The 16,915-nt window shown below is 35.6% G+C and overlaps 1 protein-coding gene across 1 annotated transcript in view; it reads right to left on the bottom strand.

Annotated features, from left to right (window-relative positions):
* ACTR3 (actin related protein 3) overlaps positions 1-16,915 on the bottom strand; it is a 72,595-nt gene that overhangs the window by 22,984 nt on the left and 32,696 nt on the right. The window contains exons 4-6 of the mRNA XM_050752093.1: positions 11,257-11,367; positions 7,331-7,426; positions 4,605-4,712 (exon numbers count right to left, since the gene is read on the bottom strand). Of these exons, the coding sequence (XP_050608050.1) occupies positions 4,605-4,712; positions 7,331-7,426; positions 11,257-11,367 (315 nt within the window). The remainder of the gene's footprint in view (positions 1-4,604; positions 4,713-7,330; positions 7,427-11,256; positions 11,368-16,915) is intronic.

Raw genomic sequence — 16,915 nt, 5'->3', positions numbered from 1 at the left:
AAAGGACACTTTATAAGAAATAAAGGTTTTCAGACATTTGACAATTGGCAGAGTAGGGCAGAGATACTTTCTAAGAAAAGGGAAACAAATAAAGTGAATGTTACAAACACTCTATCCTACTGCCTAGGGAAAGTTACTAGGCCACAACAACGGGAAAGAGAACTAAAACAGAACTGTTCTCATTAAGTTAGGGATACAGAATTTAAAGGTCAGAAAGGCAAAAGTGGCTAAAGTTTGTAGGCCAAATTATTGGAGGGGAAGGAGTTTGCACCAACGGAGAGCTGGGAAGATGTGAAGAGAGTATCTCCTTAACTGAATACTGATCAGCACATTCCTGTGAGGAAACCATCAAGGTGAGAGAAAGAACCTCTAGAAAAAAGTAGACAGAACAACCAACAGAGCTCACACATGGCCAGAAATAGTTCCTGATCCCACTAGCCAAAGTTGAAAGATGTTTTCAAATACAAGACAACAAGTAGAGTCCTCAGAGAAATATTGCCTCAAGAATGGGGACAAACCAGTCCTGGACAAAAACCTGTTATGGACCTGCTTAATAACATTTAAAAGAGCCCCTGAGAGGATCAAACCAATTCCTGGTATCTTAACTATGTCCCAGGGAAAAAAATCCTAAATACTTACAAAGAACTTCAAAAATACAGCACACAACAGTGGATAGCATACCAAATCAAAAATTATAAGCATGCAAGGAAGCAGAAAAACACAACACTTGACAAGAAGAAAAATCAATACAGAGGAATGACAAGGACATTAAAACAGCAACCATATACTCCATATAATGAAAAAGGTCAACAATAAGCATGAGGAAGAGAGAAGTGGAAGACATAAAAAGACCCAAATGGAACTTCTAAAGAAAAAAACATAGTATCTGAAATTTAAAAATCTACCAGATGACAAAAAAACACTAGATGACATTACAGTAGACTACACAATGAAGAAAAAATAGTAAATTTGAAGAGTAATAAAAACTATCCAAAAAAATAAAGAAAAAGATTATAAAAAAAATAAATGAACAGAGCATCAGTGACCTTTGAGACACTGTGAAGCAGCCTAATACACATGTGATCAGAGTACCAAAAGGAGAGAAAGGGGAAGAGAAAAAATATGTAATCAATAACAGACAAAAACTTTCCAAATATGATGAAAATTACAAATCTATATATACAAGAAGCTCAATGAACCCTACGGAGAAGAGACAAAGAAAACTTTACTTAGGTACGTCACAATCAAATTGCTAAAAACCGATGAACCAGGAATAAAATCTAGAAGACAGCCACCCAAATAAATATTACATTCAAAGAAACACACACAAGAATAACAGCTGACTTATTTTCAGAAACAAGGTAAACCAGAAGACAGTGGAGTGCCATCTACAGGAGAAAACTGTCAACCTTCTATACCAAGGAAAAATCATCTTTCAAAACTAAAAGAGAATAAAGACTTTTTCAAAGGATGTACAAAAGTTGAAAGAATTCAGAGCCAATGGATCAGCACTATAAGACATGTTAAAGGATGTCATTTTGACAGAAGGAAAACAATACCAGGTGGAAATGTGGACCTTCACAAAGGAATAGAGAGCACTAGATATGGTATGTGAATTAAAGAACTCTATTTCAAGGCCGGGCACAGTGGCTCACACCTGTAATCCCAGGACTTTTGGGAGGCCAAGGCAGGTGGATGGCTTGAAGCCAGGAGTTTGAGACCAGCCTGGGCAACATGGTGAAACCCCATCTCTACTAAAAAAACAAAAAAAATTAGCCAGGCCTGGTGACACACATCTATAATCCAGCTACTCGGGAGGCTGAGGCACAAGAATCGCTTAAACCCAGGAGGCGGAGGTTGAAGTGAGCTGAGATCGCACCACTGCACTCCAGCCTGGGCGACAAAGCAAGACTGTCTCCAAAAAGTTATCTTTTAAAGATAAGTTTTTGTTACTGGCTTAAAATTGTGTTTTTCCTCCCTACCAAATTCCCATGTTGAAGTCCTAACCTCTATCTCAGAATATGACTATTTTTTGGAGATAAGGTATTCAAAGTAGTATCTAGTTAAAATGAACTCATTAATCCAACATAAGTGGTATCCTTAAGAGGAGATTCAGACACAGACATGTATGGGGAGGACTATGTGAAGACATATAAAGAAGATGGACAGCTAGAAGCCAAGAAGAGTCTTCAAAAGAAACCAACCCTGTCAAAATCCTGATCTTTGACATCTAACCTCCAGACCTGTGAGAAAATAAATTATTCTTTAGTTACCCAATCTGTAGTACTTTATTATGGCAGTTCTAGCAAACTAACACACCACTCAAAATGAAACAAGTTAATTATTATTGAGTGCACAACATATAAAAGTAAAATGAATGACAATAAAGGAACAAAGACTACAAGGTCAAAGCTGTTGTATAATTAGTTATGAAGTAGCAGAATGTTATTTGTAATTAGACAGTGATAAGTTAAAGATGTTTACTACAACCCATACAACAACCACGACCAAAAACAAACGACAACAGATATAGCATAGCTAATAAGCCAATTAAGAAGAGAAAATGGAATAATAAAAAATACTCCACTAATTCTAAAGAAGGAAGGAAAAGTAAACAATAAACAGGAATACCCACCCACCCCCCACCACCTTTTTTTTTTTTTTTTTTGGAGACAGGGTCTCACTCTGCTGCACAAGCTAGAGAAGCTAGAGTGCAGTGGTGAGATCATGGCTCACTGCAGCCTCAACCTCTCCGGGCTCAGGTTATCTTTCCTCCTCAGCTTTCGGAGTAGCTGGGACTACAGGCATGCACCACCATGTTCAACTAATTTTTGCATTTTTTTTAGAGACAGGGTTTCACCATGTTGCCCATGCTGGTCTTGAACTCCTAGGCTCAAGCGATCTGCCCACCTCGGCCTCCCAAAGTGCTGGGATTACAGGCATGAGCCACCATACCAGCCAGAATACCCATTCTTAATGTCCTTACTAAAACTCATTCTGTTCCATGTTGCTAACTTCTATTCTGAAAATTACCTATTCTAATTATCAAGATACTGATAGTACTGCTCAGACGTGTAGGTGTTAAGAAAAGACTGAAGAAAGGCAGAACCAGGTCAAATCCTAGCCTCACTGCCTATTATTTGGTGACCTTAAGCAAGACAATTATTTGCATTTTTATTAATGAATAAACTAAGGTACTCAAAGAAAAATATAATATTCATCACAGACTGATTTTCATATTTAAATGAGAATTTTAAGATGAACAATTATTTTATGTACCACTAAGAAAGAAAAATAAACTGCCAAGCAAACCAGAAAAAGCTATCAAATGCTGAACACGTCCTAATTTCCAAGCTTACTAAAATACCTCCCAAGGGCTACATAAAATCTCATATATCCACACAACGAAATATTATTTGGCAATAAAAAGAAATGAAATACTATACATGCTATAACATGGATGAATCTTGAAAATGTTCAAAGTGAAAGCACCCAGTCACAAAAGACCACAGTGTTTAACTCTATTTATATAAAATGGCCAGGACGGCAAATCTAACACAGACAAAAAGTAGATTCATGGTTGCCGGGGCTAAAGGTATCAAGGGGAAATGGGTGGTGACTGTGAATAGATACAGGGTTCCTTTTCAGGGTGATGAAAATGTTCTAAAATTGTAGAGATGGATGGACTTTGTGAATATACTAAAAATCAACGAACTGTACACTCTAAACAAGTGAATTGTATGGTATATAAATTTTATCTTAATAAAGTTATCATTAAACAATGGCAGTTATTACTAAAACTATTATGACACATCATGAGGGTGAAAGTGGAGGAGGACCAGGAGTCTAATCCAAAGGTAGTCACCCTGAGGATGTAATCTTCAACAGACATTGCCTCATGCATTAAACACTGGAGTGAGAATAATTAAAAAATAAAAGTTCAAAATAATGTAATTCCTTAAATGATATTCATTATAATATAAAAATTACTTTAAAAGATAAACCTTTCTATATATACCCATTTAATAATAATCAGTATGAATTCTAGTAGTCATTTTGAATTCATTAGGCATAATTTTTTAAAAACCTGATTTATCATTAAGAATTGAAGCACAAAGGCCTTGGAAGAAAAATGTTATTTGTGGCAAAAAATCTAATTTGATGCATTTTTCTTAATATGCTTTATTAAATACAACCCATAAAGTATCTACTAAAGTTCATGTACTTACAACTAACTGTTACACAGTTACCCTGTATACCAGTCTGAAATCTGTTAATTATGAATAAAAGAGGTCATCAAATGGTTAGCACATATCCAACTGGAAAACAGAATGAAAGCCATTAACATACTTCCATTCCAGATACTGCAATTCATAATTTTCTTAATTGCAGTGCAAACCTACAGTAAAAGAAACATTTTGAAATGTTTATAAAATTTTTAAAAGGTAAGCAAAATATAGCTATAACTGAACAAAAGACCAAATTATAGCAAAATTTTAAAGTGTCATATTTAAAGTTTTTTAAAACTAATATTAATTCATATAATTTAACTTTGCCAGATGTGTTATTTCATGTTCTGTTCAGTAACTGTAAAATAGCCTTACCACAGGAATGACATGAGTGACACCATCTCCACTGTCTATTACTGTGCCGGTCAACGTCCGTTCTCCTACTTGTCTTGAGGTCCAAGATGCAGCTAAGGCAAGAACAGCCTTGAGCACAAAGAAAGAAGGCAAAAAAACAAAAAAACAAAAAAAACAAAGAGTTAATCGAAAAAAAAAAAAACTAGTTTCCTGGAGTACTTTATTCAATTTTAAATGTAGTTATCTGTGGAAAGAAAATACATAAAATTAATTTTGTATTATGCAATAAAATAGCTCACTCCCTACATTTTACTAAGACAAACTTACAGGTTTGTATTTGCTTTTAGGAGCATGTTTTATAAGATTTACATATTTTATAAAGGCTATTTCTGTCCTAAAGCTAAAAATGTGGAAGATTGCATTAAATAGTATAGAACTAACTTGCCAGAACTATGTCCACGTGGGCTGGCCTGTTACAAACTGCAATGTAAGGCGAAAAGTACACAATCACCCAACCTCCAGTTATTCAATACATATATGGCTATGAACAACTATTACCAAAAGATTACCTTCAAATTTTTTTTATTTTTATTTTTTGAGACAGAGTTTCTTTCTGTCACCCAGGGCTGGAGTGCAGTGGAGCAATCTCGGCTCACTGCAACTTTCGCCTCTTGGGTTCAAGCAATTCTCTGCCTCAGCCTCCAGAGTAGCTGGGATTACAGGTGCCCACCACCATGCACGGCTAATTTTTTTATTTTCAGTAGAGACGGGGTTTCATCATCTCGGCCAGGCTGATCTTGAACTCCTGACCTTGTGATCCACCCGCCTCAGCCTCCCAAAGTGCTGGGATTATAGGGCATGAGCCACCGTGCCAAGCCTAACTTCAAATTTTTTTAAGGCAACATGTGTTTAGGACTATATGACATAGAGAAAATGCCATCGCACACTTCCAAATACTACTCTAATTTAATTACAGAGCAAAGTTGACAAAATTTTTCCATGAAAAACCTTGGCACAGACAATACAACACAATTCTTTTAAGTGTGAGAATTAAGAAATTAACATAGCTCATTTTTTAAAAACTAAATTTCTTATAATCCAAGACTCAAACAAAGTATATGACTAATAATTAAAAACAACTAAACTTATACTGGCCTTATTTTACCTACCTGAACTATAATAGCTAAAAGGGACCTAGAAAGCTATCTAGGTCACCCTCCTATCTGAACACAAGATCATATTAACACAATCACCACATAATCACCATAGGCTAACAGAACTAAACATTATTTTTTGACAACCTTACAATGAAAAATTCCATCCTAATACTAGTTGTGTGTATATATATATACACATATATATATACACATACACACACACACACACACAGTGTTTAGACTTCATTATGAGATATCCCTCCTTTATAAGTAAATTCAAAACTATCTATAACCAAGAATTACCTCTGATCACTTTTACAAGTCTTTTGTAAACAGTTAAGGTCCCAAAGTAGAATAGATATGCATCGGCACATCATGTTACAGAAATGTTATCGACTACTGAACATCAATAAAACAGAACAGAGATTAAATAATGAAATTAAGAGCACTCAGAGGCCACTAAGGAAATCACTGAAATACCAAATTACAACTCCAGAGGAATGAAACAAAGCTCATGATGCCAGTGTTTTAAAGTAAGCTATACCTGACAATATGGTTAAACATAAGTTTATTATATTTAATATAACATGAGAAGCAAAAACTCCCAAGTGAAAGATGATTCCTCCCAACTCCTCACTTTATTCAGATTCTAAGAACTAAAAAAGGGCCTCCCACTCAAGACTGAATTCTTCTATAAAGATCATGACAGGTGTATGTGACTCCTTAAATATTTTTAGCAACAGAGAACTAAAAAGGCAGTTCACTAAATTTATGGATTGCATTAAACATTAAAAAGTTCTTTGCTATCCAAGTTAAAATATTCATCCATAATTATCATTTATTGATTCTGTGTACCCTGGAGTTACAAAAACCAGTGTGATCCCAACAAAGAGCAAAGTCAGACAGACCTCAGCTGCCTGGTATCACAGCTAACCATTTAACTCTGAATAAGGTGCCTTCCAACTTTAGTTTTCTTCCTCCACAAAAAAACAGAAACAAAAATATCTACATTTAATAGAAATAATGAATTAATACACATATAAAGCATTTGTGTTATGTCAGGTACTGCCTTTGCTACAAGGAAAAAAAAATGAGGTAAGCTCTGATCCTAAGGGATGGGAGAGAAGCTGTTCCATACAGATAAATGTACAAATTAAGAGAAGTGAAATATTAGGGTATCAAATATACCTAAAGATAAGTCAATCAAAAAGACTGTAACAAAGGAAAAAAAGATGCATAAGGATAAATGATAAAGGATTATTTACAAGGATAAATAAATATATATACAATGTTCCTGTCATGGAGTAAGCATTCAATAAATATTAGTTCCTTTATTTCTGTCCTATGAAAGTCCTTGAAATACCCAAACACCATTAACTTACTTTTTTAACACTTCTCTTTTCCTGACTAAATATCTCCACTTCCCATAATATTACTTCTAAATTAACAATTCAGGAGAGAAGTATAACATGCTTTGACATTACATTTAAACCTTTGTGGAAAAAAAAAAAAAAAGTACGTAATTTAGGCAGCAAATTAAACTAGGTTAAAATTTAAGAATCAAACTTAGATAAATATGAACTTGCTTACCTGCACAGCAATGTACAAGCCTGGAACATTGAAAGACTCAAACATTATTTCAGCAGTATATTCCCTGTTTTCTGGAGTATTCAATGGAGGTTCAGTCTATTGAAATAAATAACATTTTAAATAGATAATATCAAGTTATTTTGATAACTTTCTTGACAATTTTAAAACGAGAAGTAATTTATTTCAAACATTTTATTTAAAATGCATTAAATTTACAAGTAGAAAGACACAGAGATCAAAGGAAAACTATAGAGAATTCAAACATATCCATAAATATCTGAAAACAATATGGTAATTCACATTTAAAAAAAAAAAGCCCTGAATGCCTGTATCATACCACTCATACAGATTAAACAGTAAAAAGAAATGAAGCAGGGAGAGAGAGGGTTGAAGGTAGGGAAAAGGTGGTCCAGTCAAATCATCCTTTAAATACAGTAATGACAAACCTCCAGAAAAAACATCGATAGTATTTGCCACAGGAGAGCCCTCATCTAAGTAACACTTTTAGAAGAATGTCCCCGAACTATATAGGATTACAGTAAACAAGCCGAGATTCTACAGATCGAATGGTATAGCTTTCTGAAAAACGTTATATTAATTTACCTGTTAAGAGCATAGAATCAAGATGTTTGCAGAGCACTCTTCTGTTTAAGTTATGTGACTGCATACATCACTTAGAAATCTCATAGGTTAAGTCTGGGACAGAAGGCACTCTAAAGAGGCAAGAAAGGACTCAGAGATCTGGCAGCGTCGGACTTCATATTTCACCTATGCCTCATGATCACTTAAATCGTTTTAATTTTTAAAGATTGACACTGGGTAAGACCTCTGATTCTTGTGAGTCTGACTGACAATCTAATCCTCTGTGGTATCTCGAATATTTAAATGTAAAAGAAAAATTTTTTAATTTAAAAGATACAGAATTCTCTTTTTGACCTTAAAGAAAGAAATAATTCCTTAAATTTGTGAAGCACAAATCACAAAGGGAAAAAGTGATAAAACTTGAATCCATTAAAAATTATATCTTTTTAAAATTATTATTTCAAAAGAAATATAAAGTAAAACAACTAAGTACACTGTTACCTTACATAAAACCTTTATAAGCTAAACTCCCTGCGGCGTTTAAACTTATTTAGAAGAGTTCTGGAGCTATGTTTAAAAGTCTGGAGATAATTTACTGATGAATACATACAACATTAAGTAAACTAAAAACCAAGGCAGTTAAATTATAAACTCCAAGAAAAAAAAAATCTACATAAAAGATAATCAGAGGATTCACAAAGGAAAATATACAAATAGCTAATAATAATAATCGTACATGAAAGACTGCTCAACATAATCAGTTATCAGAAAATGAAAATTAAAATTAAAAGCAAATGAAAAATCTTTACCCACCCACCAGAATGGCTAAAATTTAAAAGACTGACAAGCCAGCAGCGCAGTGGCTCACACCTATAATTTCAGCACTCTGGGAGGCTGAGGTGGGCAGATTACTTGAGGCTAGGAGTTCAAGACCAGCCTGGCCAACATGGCAAAATCCTATCTCTATTAAAATTACAAAAGTTAGCCGGGTGTGGTGGTGCCTGCCTGTAATCCCAGCTACTGAGGAGGCTGAGGCACAAGAATAACTTCAACTTGGGAGGCAGGGAGGTTTCAATAAGCCAAGGTCACACCACTGCACTCCAGCCTCGGTGACAGAGCAAGATGCTGTCTCAAAAAAAAAAAAGTATAAAACATTGACAAGCCAAATCTTGAATAGGGCAACCAGATTACTAATGCATCACTGGGGGGTGTGCAAAAAGGTTTAATACCTTGGGAAAAGTTCCCTCGAGTTTCCCTTAAAAAAAAAAAAAAATCATGTACCTACCCTATGACGCTGCAATTCCATACCTACGTTATTTAGACAAGAGAAATGAAAACGTATGTCCACAAAAAGTTTTGCAGAAGAAGGTTCACAATGGTCAAACTATTTTATTATAACCAAAAACAGAATTAAGCCAGGCATGGTGGCAGCACTTTAAGAGGCCATGGAGGGAGGATCCCTTGGAGCCCAGGAATTCAAGACCAGCCTGGGTGACAAAGTGAGACTCCATCTCTAAACCAGAACACATTACCCAGGTGTGGTGGCCCGGGCCTGTGTGTCCTAGATACTCAGGAATCTGAGCTGGGAGAACTGTTTGAGCTGGGAGGTCAACACTGCAGTGAGCCATGATTGGTCCACTGTATTCCAGCCTGAGCAACAGAGCAAAACCCTGTCTTAAAAAAAAAGGAAAAAAGAAGAAAAACTAGAAATAGCCCAGGTGTTCGTCAACAGGAAAATGGATAAAGTGAGGCAAATTTATTCAATGGAATACTACCCAGCAACAAAAAGCAACAAATCACTAGTATATGCAATAACACGAATCAATCTCCAGATTATGCTATGTAAAAGTGTTTCACCAAAACGCACATATTGCATGATTCCATTATTTGACACTCAAACATGGGCAAAACTAATCTCAGATGAAAAAGAAACAAAACAGTGGTTGTCACTAGGGCATGGGGGCAGAGAAAACTTTCCACACTGATAGTAATTTTTCTTTATCTTGGTAAGAGTTTAGGTTACACAGATGTATGTAACTGACAAAGACTGGACAATCCACATCATGCATCCTGTAGGTCAAATATAGCCCACAACCTGTTTTGCTAAAAAAAAAAACTTACTGGAACACAGACATACCTATGAATTTAAGTATTGTCTATGGCTGCTAACATGCTACAACAGCACAGCTGAGTAGCTGTGACAGGGACCATTGTATAAAAAATGAACTAAGTTTCCTCAGAGACTTTATCCCCTGCAAAGCCAAAAATATTTGCTATCTGCTCCTTTAGAAAGTTTGCCAATCCCCGGTCAAAATCTACTGAATGGTGCAGATCAGTGATTTTATGATATGTAAATTTTATATGAAAAGAATAACCATACACAAATGATAGCTCTAGTTGATGAAATACGTGCTAAAGTATTTAGGGGTCAAATGACTCCCATTTGCAACTCACTTTGAAGTGATTTAAAAACTAAAATGAAGTGACAGATGGATAGACGTCATGAAGCAATTATAGCCAAATGTTAAGGTTAATCATTGAATCTAGATTGTGGGTGTATGAGTGTCCATAGTACAGTTCTTTCAACTTTATAGTCCATCAAAATCACCATAAGACACAGAATATTGATTTAACCAAAAACTGTGATACAACTACAATGTGAGGAAAGGGAAAGGACAGTTATTTTGTGCAGAGGGAGAGAAAAGGAAAAAAGGGAAATTCTCATGTTTTCCTATTAGGAGGTTGATAAATCATGCATAATATTTTTAAAAACATAAGAAATAAAAGAAACACATTAAATTTATAAGATTACTACCAGGGCAAACTTTTTTAAAAACTGAAAATGTTTGCCTCCGGGGAATATGAATCAAAGGTTGGGAGATGTAAGAAAGGAAAGTGTTATTTTGTTGTTTTAAATCTTACAAAGGCATTTGATTTAAGTTATGAACATGCATTGCTTTAATAAAAAGACGTTTAAAAATTAAATCATATTGTATTTTTGTTATGAAGAAATACCAATGATATAATAATCAGACTATTTTTTTAAAAGAAAAAAGGAAGTGCCACAGGTTTCCAACATTGTTCTGAACCTTACTGTTCCTATCATAAAGATTAGATATTAATTACCAAAAGCACTTCTTAAGTGTTTAAAATGTGGTGCTTTGACATACTACTATTCTCCTGTAGCCATAACTAGATGGTCTTAAAGATGATACAGCTTTATTACAAAATCATTTAGACATATGACAATTTAATAACCAAAGTATACCAAAGAAGTGTGATGAAAATGTTCTCATTAAGTGTATTCAAAAATTTCCTCAGTGAAATTATAATTTGTAACTTACCAAAAGAAAATAATGGTCTTCAGGTTCTGCCCTTAAATACTTAAAGATCACTTGCTCCATAAACCTTTCCATTAAGTCCCAATCTTCAACTATACCATGGCGGATTGGCCACTATCAAAACAAAAAGGGAAATACAAATTAAATCTTATTAATATAAAAAATAAATAAAACTACAAAAAAGGAAATATTAGATCATTAGTGGATATTAGATGAGGATATATTTTCTTAGGTGCGATACTATAGACCATCCTTAAAACATGTGTACTTAAGGATTTAGAGATAAATTAGTTCAACAACGCATTGTCAGACAGATGGCTCAATAAAAACAAAGTAAATATGTCAAAATGTTAAAAACTGTTAAATCTAGATGGAAGGTCATTGTACTAGTCTTTCCAGATTTTAAAAGTTTTCTAATAAAAGGTAAGTTAGCCTACAAAAATTAAACCTAAAAACTAAACTTTATCACAATTTCCTTAATTTTTAATTCATTAGGTCATTAACAAGTATTTGTTGTATGCCAAATATAAAAAGTGCACCTGGTAAGTACATACCTAGAATAATCATAAGAATCAAGCATATAAAATTTTATAAGAAAAGTTTTATAAATGTGTAAGAGTCATGCTTCCAAAATTGTGTGCCAAGATACCTACTATGATTTGGATGTGGTGTGTTCCCACCAAAACTCATGTTAAAATTTAAAATTTAATTGCCAGTGTTCCAGTATCAAGAGGTGGTGGGGCCTTTAAGAGGTGACCAGGTCATTAGAGGAATTAATGCAGCTCTCAGCAGGACTGAGTTAATTCTCCAGAGAATTGAAGGCAGGCTGTTATAAAGTAAGGCTGTCCCTTGTATTTTGTCCCTTTCCTCTTCCATTTCCCAACATGTTATGAAGCAGCATAACGTCCTTACCAGAGGTCGATCAGATGTGGCCAACTCATCTTGGACTTCCTCAACTCCAGAACCACGAGCCAAAATAAACCCCTTTTCTTTATAAATTACTCCACCTCAAGTATTCATTATAGCAACAGAAAATGAACTAAGACAGCACCCCAGTGTAATACCATAAATTCACAAGGGCACCACAAAGTTATTTTAAATTTTCCAGGGAAATACAGTGTTACTCAACATCAGTTGGACACTGCATGATCTTACAAGTCACAGTAAGTCAGTTTCAACAATAAATCATACTATTATATAGTCCTTTCAATGACATTATTTCTTGGAGAAGTTGATTTGTCAGCAGTTGCTGGGATAAAAACCAAGTTATCACATAAAATAACATCAATGTAAAACAAGAAATCAGGGTGGCAATGTCCCATCTGATTCCAGGTTTGAGAAGCTGTTCAGTGCCTAAGCACCCTAACAGAAATGTGATTACTCAGCAGTGAAATAATATTTCCAATTTAAGTGTCCTATTTTATTTCACGTGGCTACTAAGTTGCCTAGACCTAGGTATTTAATAAGCAGAACTATTTGACATTTCTTTTGATCTAGGTGGCACAGTGAAAAATGTTACTGAGACCCTAATGGCACTGAGAAAGTTTGTGAACCTCTGCAACTGAATATAGTTCCATGAACATAAAACACATTCAAAACCTAAAGTTAAACAAATTAATGAACAAATAAACACCTTGCAGTATCAATTCCTAACATTTACTTCTTACTCTAGTTTCCACACTACTTTTTAAGGCATTATATTTATAAAATGACTTCTACTCCCCAGTTTGCTTTAAGGAAGGGAAAAATTGCAGTTTACTGTATCATTCGATTTTTAACATTATTGGAAGTTTACAAATTTAAATGTTTTAAGTATTATTTATTCACCAATTATTACTGTGTACCTACTATAAGCCATTGGCACAAATGGCAAGGACACAGATATCCTGCACACAAAAAACTCAGTCTAGTAAAAGAAATATATATGAACAAATATTACATTACAGGTTTTTTAAAAAATAAAGTTCTGACTGGGCGTGGTGGCTCATGCCTTAATCCCAGCACTTTGGGAGGCCGAGGCCGGCGGATCACCTGAGGTCAGGAGTTTGAGACCAGCCTGACCAACATGGAGAAACCCCATCTTTACTAAAAACACAAAATTAGCTGGGCGTGGTGGCACATGCCTGTAATCCCAGCTACTCAGGAGGCTGAGGCAGGAGAATCACTTGAACCCGGGAGGCAGAGGTTGCAGTGAGCCAGGATCACTCCACTATACTCCAGCCTGGGTGACAGAGTAAGACTCTGTCTCCAAAAAAAAAAGTCAGCATGATGGCTCACGCCTGTAATTCCAGCACTTTGGTGGTTGAGATGGGTGGATCATTTGAGGTCAGGAGTTCAAGACTAGCCTGGCCAATACGGTGAAACCCCATCTCCACTGAAAATACAAAAATCAGTCAGGCGTGGTGACAGGCACCTATAATCCCAGCTACTGGGGAGGTTGAGGCAGGAGAATCTCTTGAATCCAGGAGTCAGAGGTTGCAGAGAGCCAAGATCACATCACTCCACTCCAGCCTGGGCAACAGAGTAACACTCTGTCAAATAAATAAATAAATAAATGGTTCCTTGAACAAGATGATCACCTTGTCTTGTGAGAGAAAAGGTTTCACTGAGGAGGTCATATCTAAGCTGAGTCTTAAAGAAGCAACATTCTCAGTTTTGCTTTCTGGTTTTTTTTTGGCAGGGGAATGAGAGGTATGGAAGAACTTGTGGAGAACAGAAAAAGATGTATAGAAAGACAAACACTGCATGGTATACAAAAACGAAAGTGAAGATATCAATGAGAAATGCATGTGCCAAAAGGTTTGAAGAAAGGTATGTAGGGAGATACACCAGTTCTAGATCAAAGGGACTAGATTCTCAAAAATTTGCCTTGCATTTAGGTTTTATTTTATAAGAAATAAAACAGCATAGAAACTTTTAAGCAGGGGAATAAGAACAGCTTTAATAGTTAGGAAGACTATTATAGCAGCACTGGGAAAGCTCAAATGAAGCTTAACAGAACCAGAACCAAGTGAGAACAAGAGTACCAATAGTGGTATGGATGACACTGGGCCACACTGAAGATTTCTCAGTCAATAAGAATAAAAAAGGGCGGGGCATGGTGGCTCACACCTATAATCCCAGAACTTTGGGAGGCCAAGGTGAGAGGATGGCTTGAGCCCAGGAGTTTGAGACCAGCCTAGGCAACGTAGTGAGACCTTGCCTCTACAAAAAAAAAAAAAAAAAATTTAATTAGCCAGGTGTGGTGGCACACACCTGTAGTCCCCGCTACTCAAGAGGCTGAGGTGGAAGAATCACTTGAGCCCAGAGGGTCAAGGCTGCAGTGAGCCAAGATCTCACCACTGCATTCCAACATGGGCAACAGGGCAAGACATCTGTCTCGAAAAAAAGTCAGAAGATACCAATAGGTTTCTAGCTTTGAAGTTAGAATGGACAAGATTCATTAATCAAAACATAAAAATTGTGTTTTTTCTGATCTTGGAATAAACAAGAGTGGAGCACATATAATACATTTTGTTTTAGATATATTAAAACTCAAGAGCCATGAAATAGGTAGGTAAAGATGTAGTCAAGGAACTGAAAGTAGAGATCTAGTCTGTGGTTGCAGACAAAGGAATGGATGAGATCACCTAGAGAAAGTCTCTAATGAAAGAATAAAAGATTAAGTCACACCATTTTACAAGAGAAAAAAAAGAAAAGAGAACTGAAGGCAGTGCCTGGAGAAATCAACATTTCAGTAGTGGGTAAAGGAGAAATCAGTGACAATAGAAATAACAAATAAAAACAAACAAAACAAATATTACATGTTAGGAAGAGAACCATCAGAGTAATCCTGCGAAACAAAGACAAATCAAAAAGGATGAAAACTGTTACATATAATGGGATTTAACAAAGAGCATATCAAATATCTTGAAACTCACTAAGAAGTGTCATTTTAAAAGGAAAGAGAAAGATAGCTAAATTGCTGAGGACAGAAGGTAGGAATAAAGATTGAGAGTAGTTTTGTTCTGGTTTGTTTGTAGCACTTGGAAGACTTGAAAATGTGTTTAAAATGAGTGGACAGAATCATTGGAAAGGAACTCTGGCCTCTTGACTGACTGACTTCTCAATGTATCTCTTTTGCATTTTGGCCAGTATAGATTTTATATCATCATCACTATCACCTCTCAATCCCTGAAATGCAGGTATACCCTTCTCTGATCACAACCTCTTATTATTCTAGCATACTCAACCACCTCAGGAAATCTCTTCTGAACACCAATTAAGACTTTCGGTCCAGTGATTGCTTTAATTATTCCCTAGCCATCAATATACACAGTCTAGATTCTGACCCATCACTTTTGTTTCACGTATCCTCTTTTCATCCCGTCTACCAAAATCCAACCCAGCATATGTCCCTGACATAAACTTGCCTATATCCAGAATACTGATTATACTGCAGAAACATTTGTAACTGGGGTGTAAAACTAAGAATTCATAATCATTATTCTCAAATGGACCTAACCTTGCCTGGCAAGACTTTGCTCCTCTACTCTGTTCATCTTTACTCTCCACAATGATGATTTTCAATGCTGCCCCTGCTACTCAGATTTCACCTTCTCCCCGCATCCATTCCATGACCAGCAGATGATGTCACTACATATTTCGCAGAAGAAGCAGAATCCAACAGTCAAGAATTCAAATCTGTAAAATGGATTCCAAAGTCTTTTTTCTCATTTACTTCCATTGTAATGTAAGATATTCCTCATGTCAATTCAGTCATCTGTGTTCTGGATCTCATCCCTCCAGCTTTTTCAGAGACCTTGATTATACCTTAACTTTCCTGTTACTTTAATCTCTTTCTAAAAGTTCTTTCATATTAGCACTCAGACATGTCTTCCATCTTAACCTTGAAATGTGTCTCTTCATCTCTCCCTCCCAATCACAACTGAAACTCAATGAACAGTACTCTTACTGTTACATTTTTCCTGGTCTATCACTCAAAAGACTACTTCCATCTAGCCCAACTACTCTTCTAAAACTATTCTCATTCAGGTTACAAATGACCACCTTGTAGCTAAAGACAGCAAATTACCTATGGGCTCTAGCTCATCTCAGCACCATTCTACAGTGTTTACCTCTGCATATCTACCCATGCATTCTCAGTCTCTTTCACAGACTTTTCCTCCTCTACTCAAACCTAACTGGCACACTGCTCAAGCTCTGTCTTAGTTCTCTTCCCCTGTGAAATGCTCCCCTAGGTAATCTCATCCCCTCTAAGGTAATTGACACCTTCTGAATCTCTGTCTCCAGCTCTGCCTTGTTTCTTAGCTCCAAAATCCACATATTTGACTCTAACAAAATCTCAGATGTATCACAGGTACCTCAAACAGAATGTGTTCAAAATTAAACTTATTTTCTCCTCTCTATACTACCACAGTCAAAAGTGTTTCTCATTATGAACCAAGACCTCTGGCTCTCACCTTATACAAAAATCAACTCAAAATGAATTAAAGATTTAAATCTAAGACCCAAAACTATAAAAGCACTAGAAGAAAACTTAAGGGAAACTTCTCACAACATTGCTATGGGGAAAGATTTTACAAATACAACTTCAGAAACACAGGCAACAAAAGCAAAAATAGACAAATGGGATTATATTAAACTAAAATGCTTCTGTGAA

This window comes from Macaca thibetana, chromosome 12 (genome assembly GCF_024542745.1).
Source record: "Macaca thibetana thibetana isolate TM-01 chromosome 12, ASM2454274v1, whole genome shotgun sequence".
Taxonomy (NCBI): Eukaryota; Metazoa; Chordata; class Mammalia; order Primates; family Cercopithecidae; genus Macaca; species Macaca thibetana.
The sequence above is the reverse complement of the archived record's forward strand: the minus strand, read 5'-3'. Positions and strand labels throughout refer to the sequence as shown.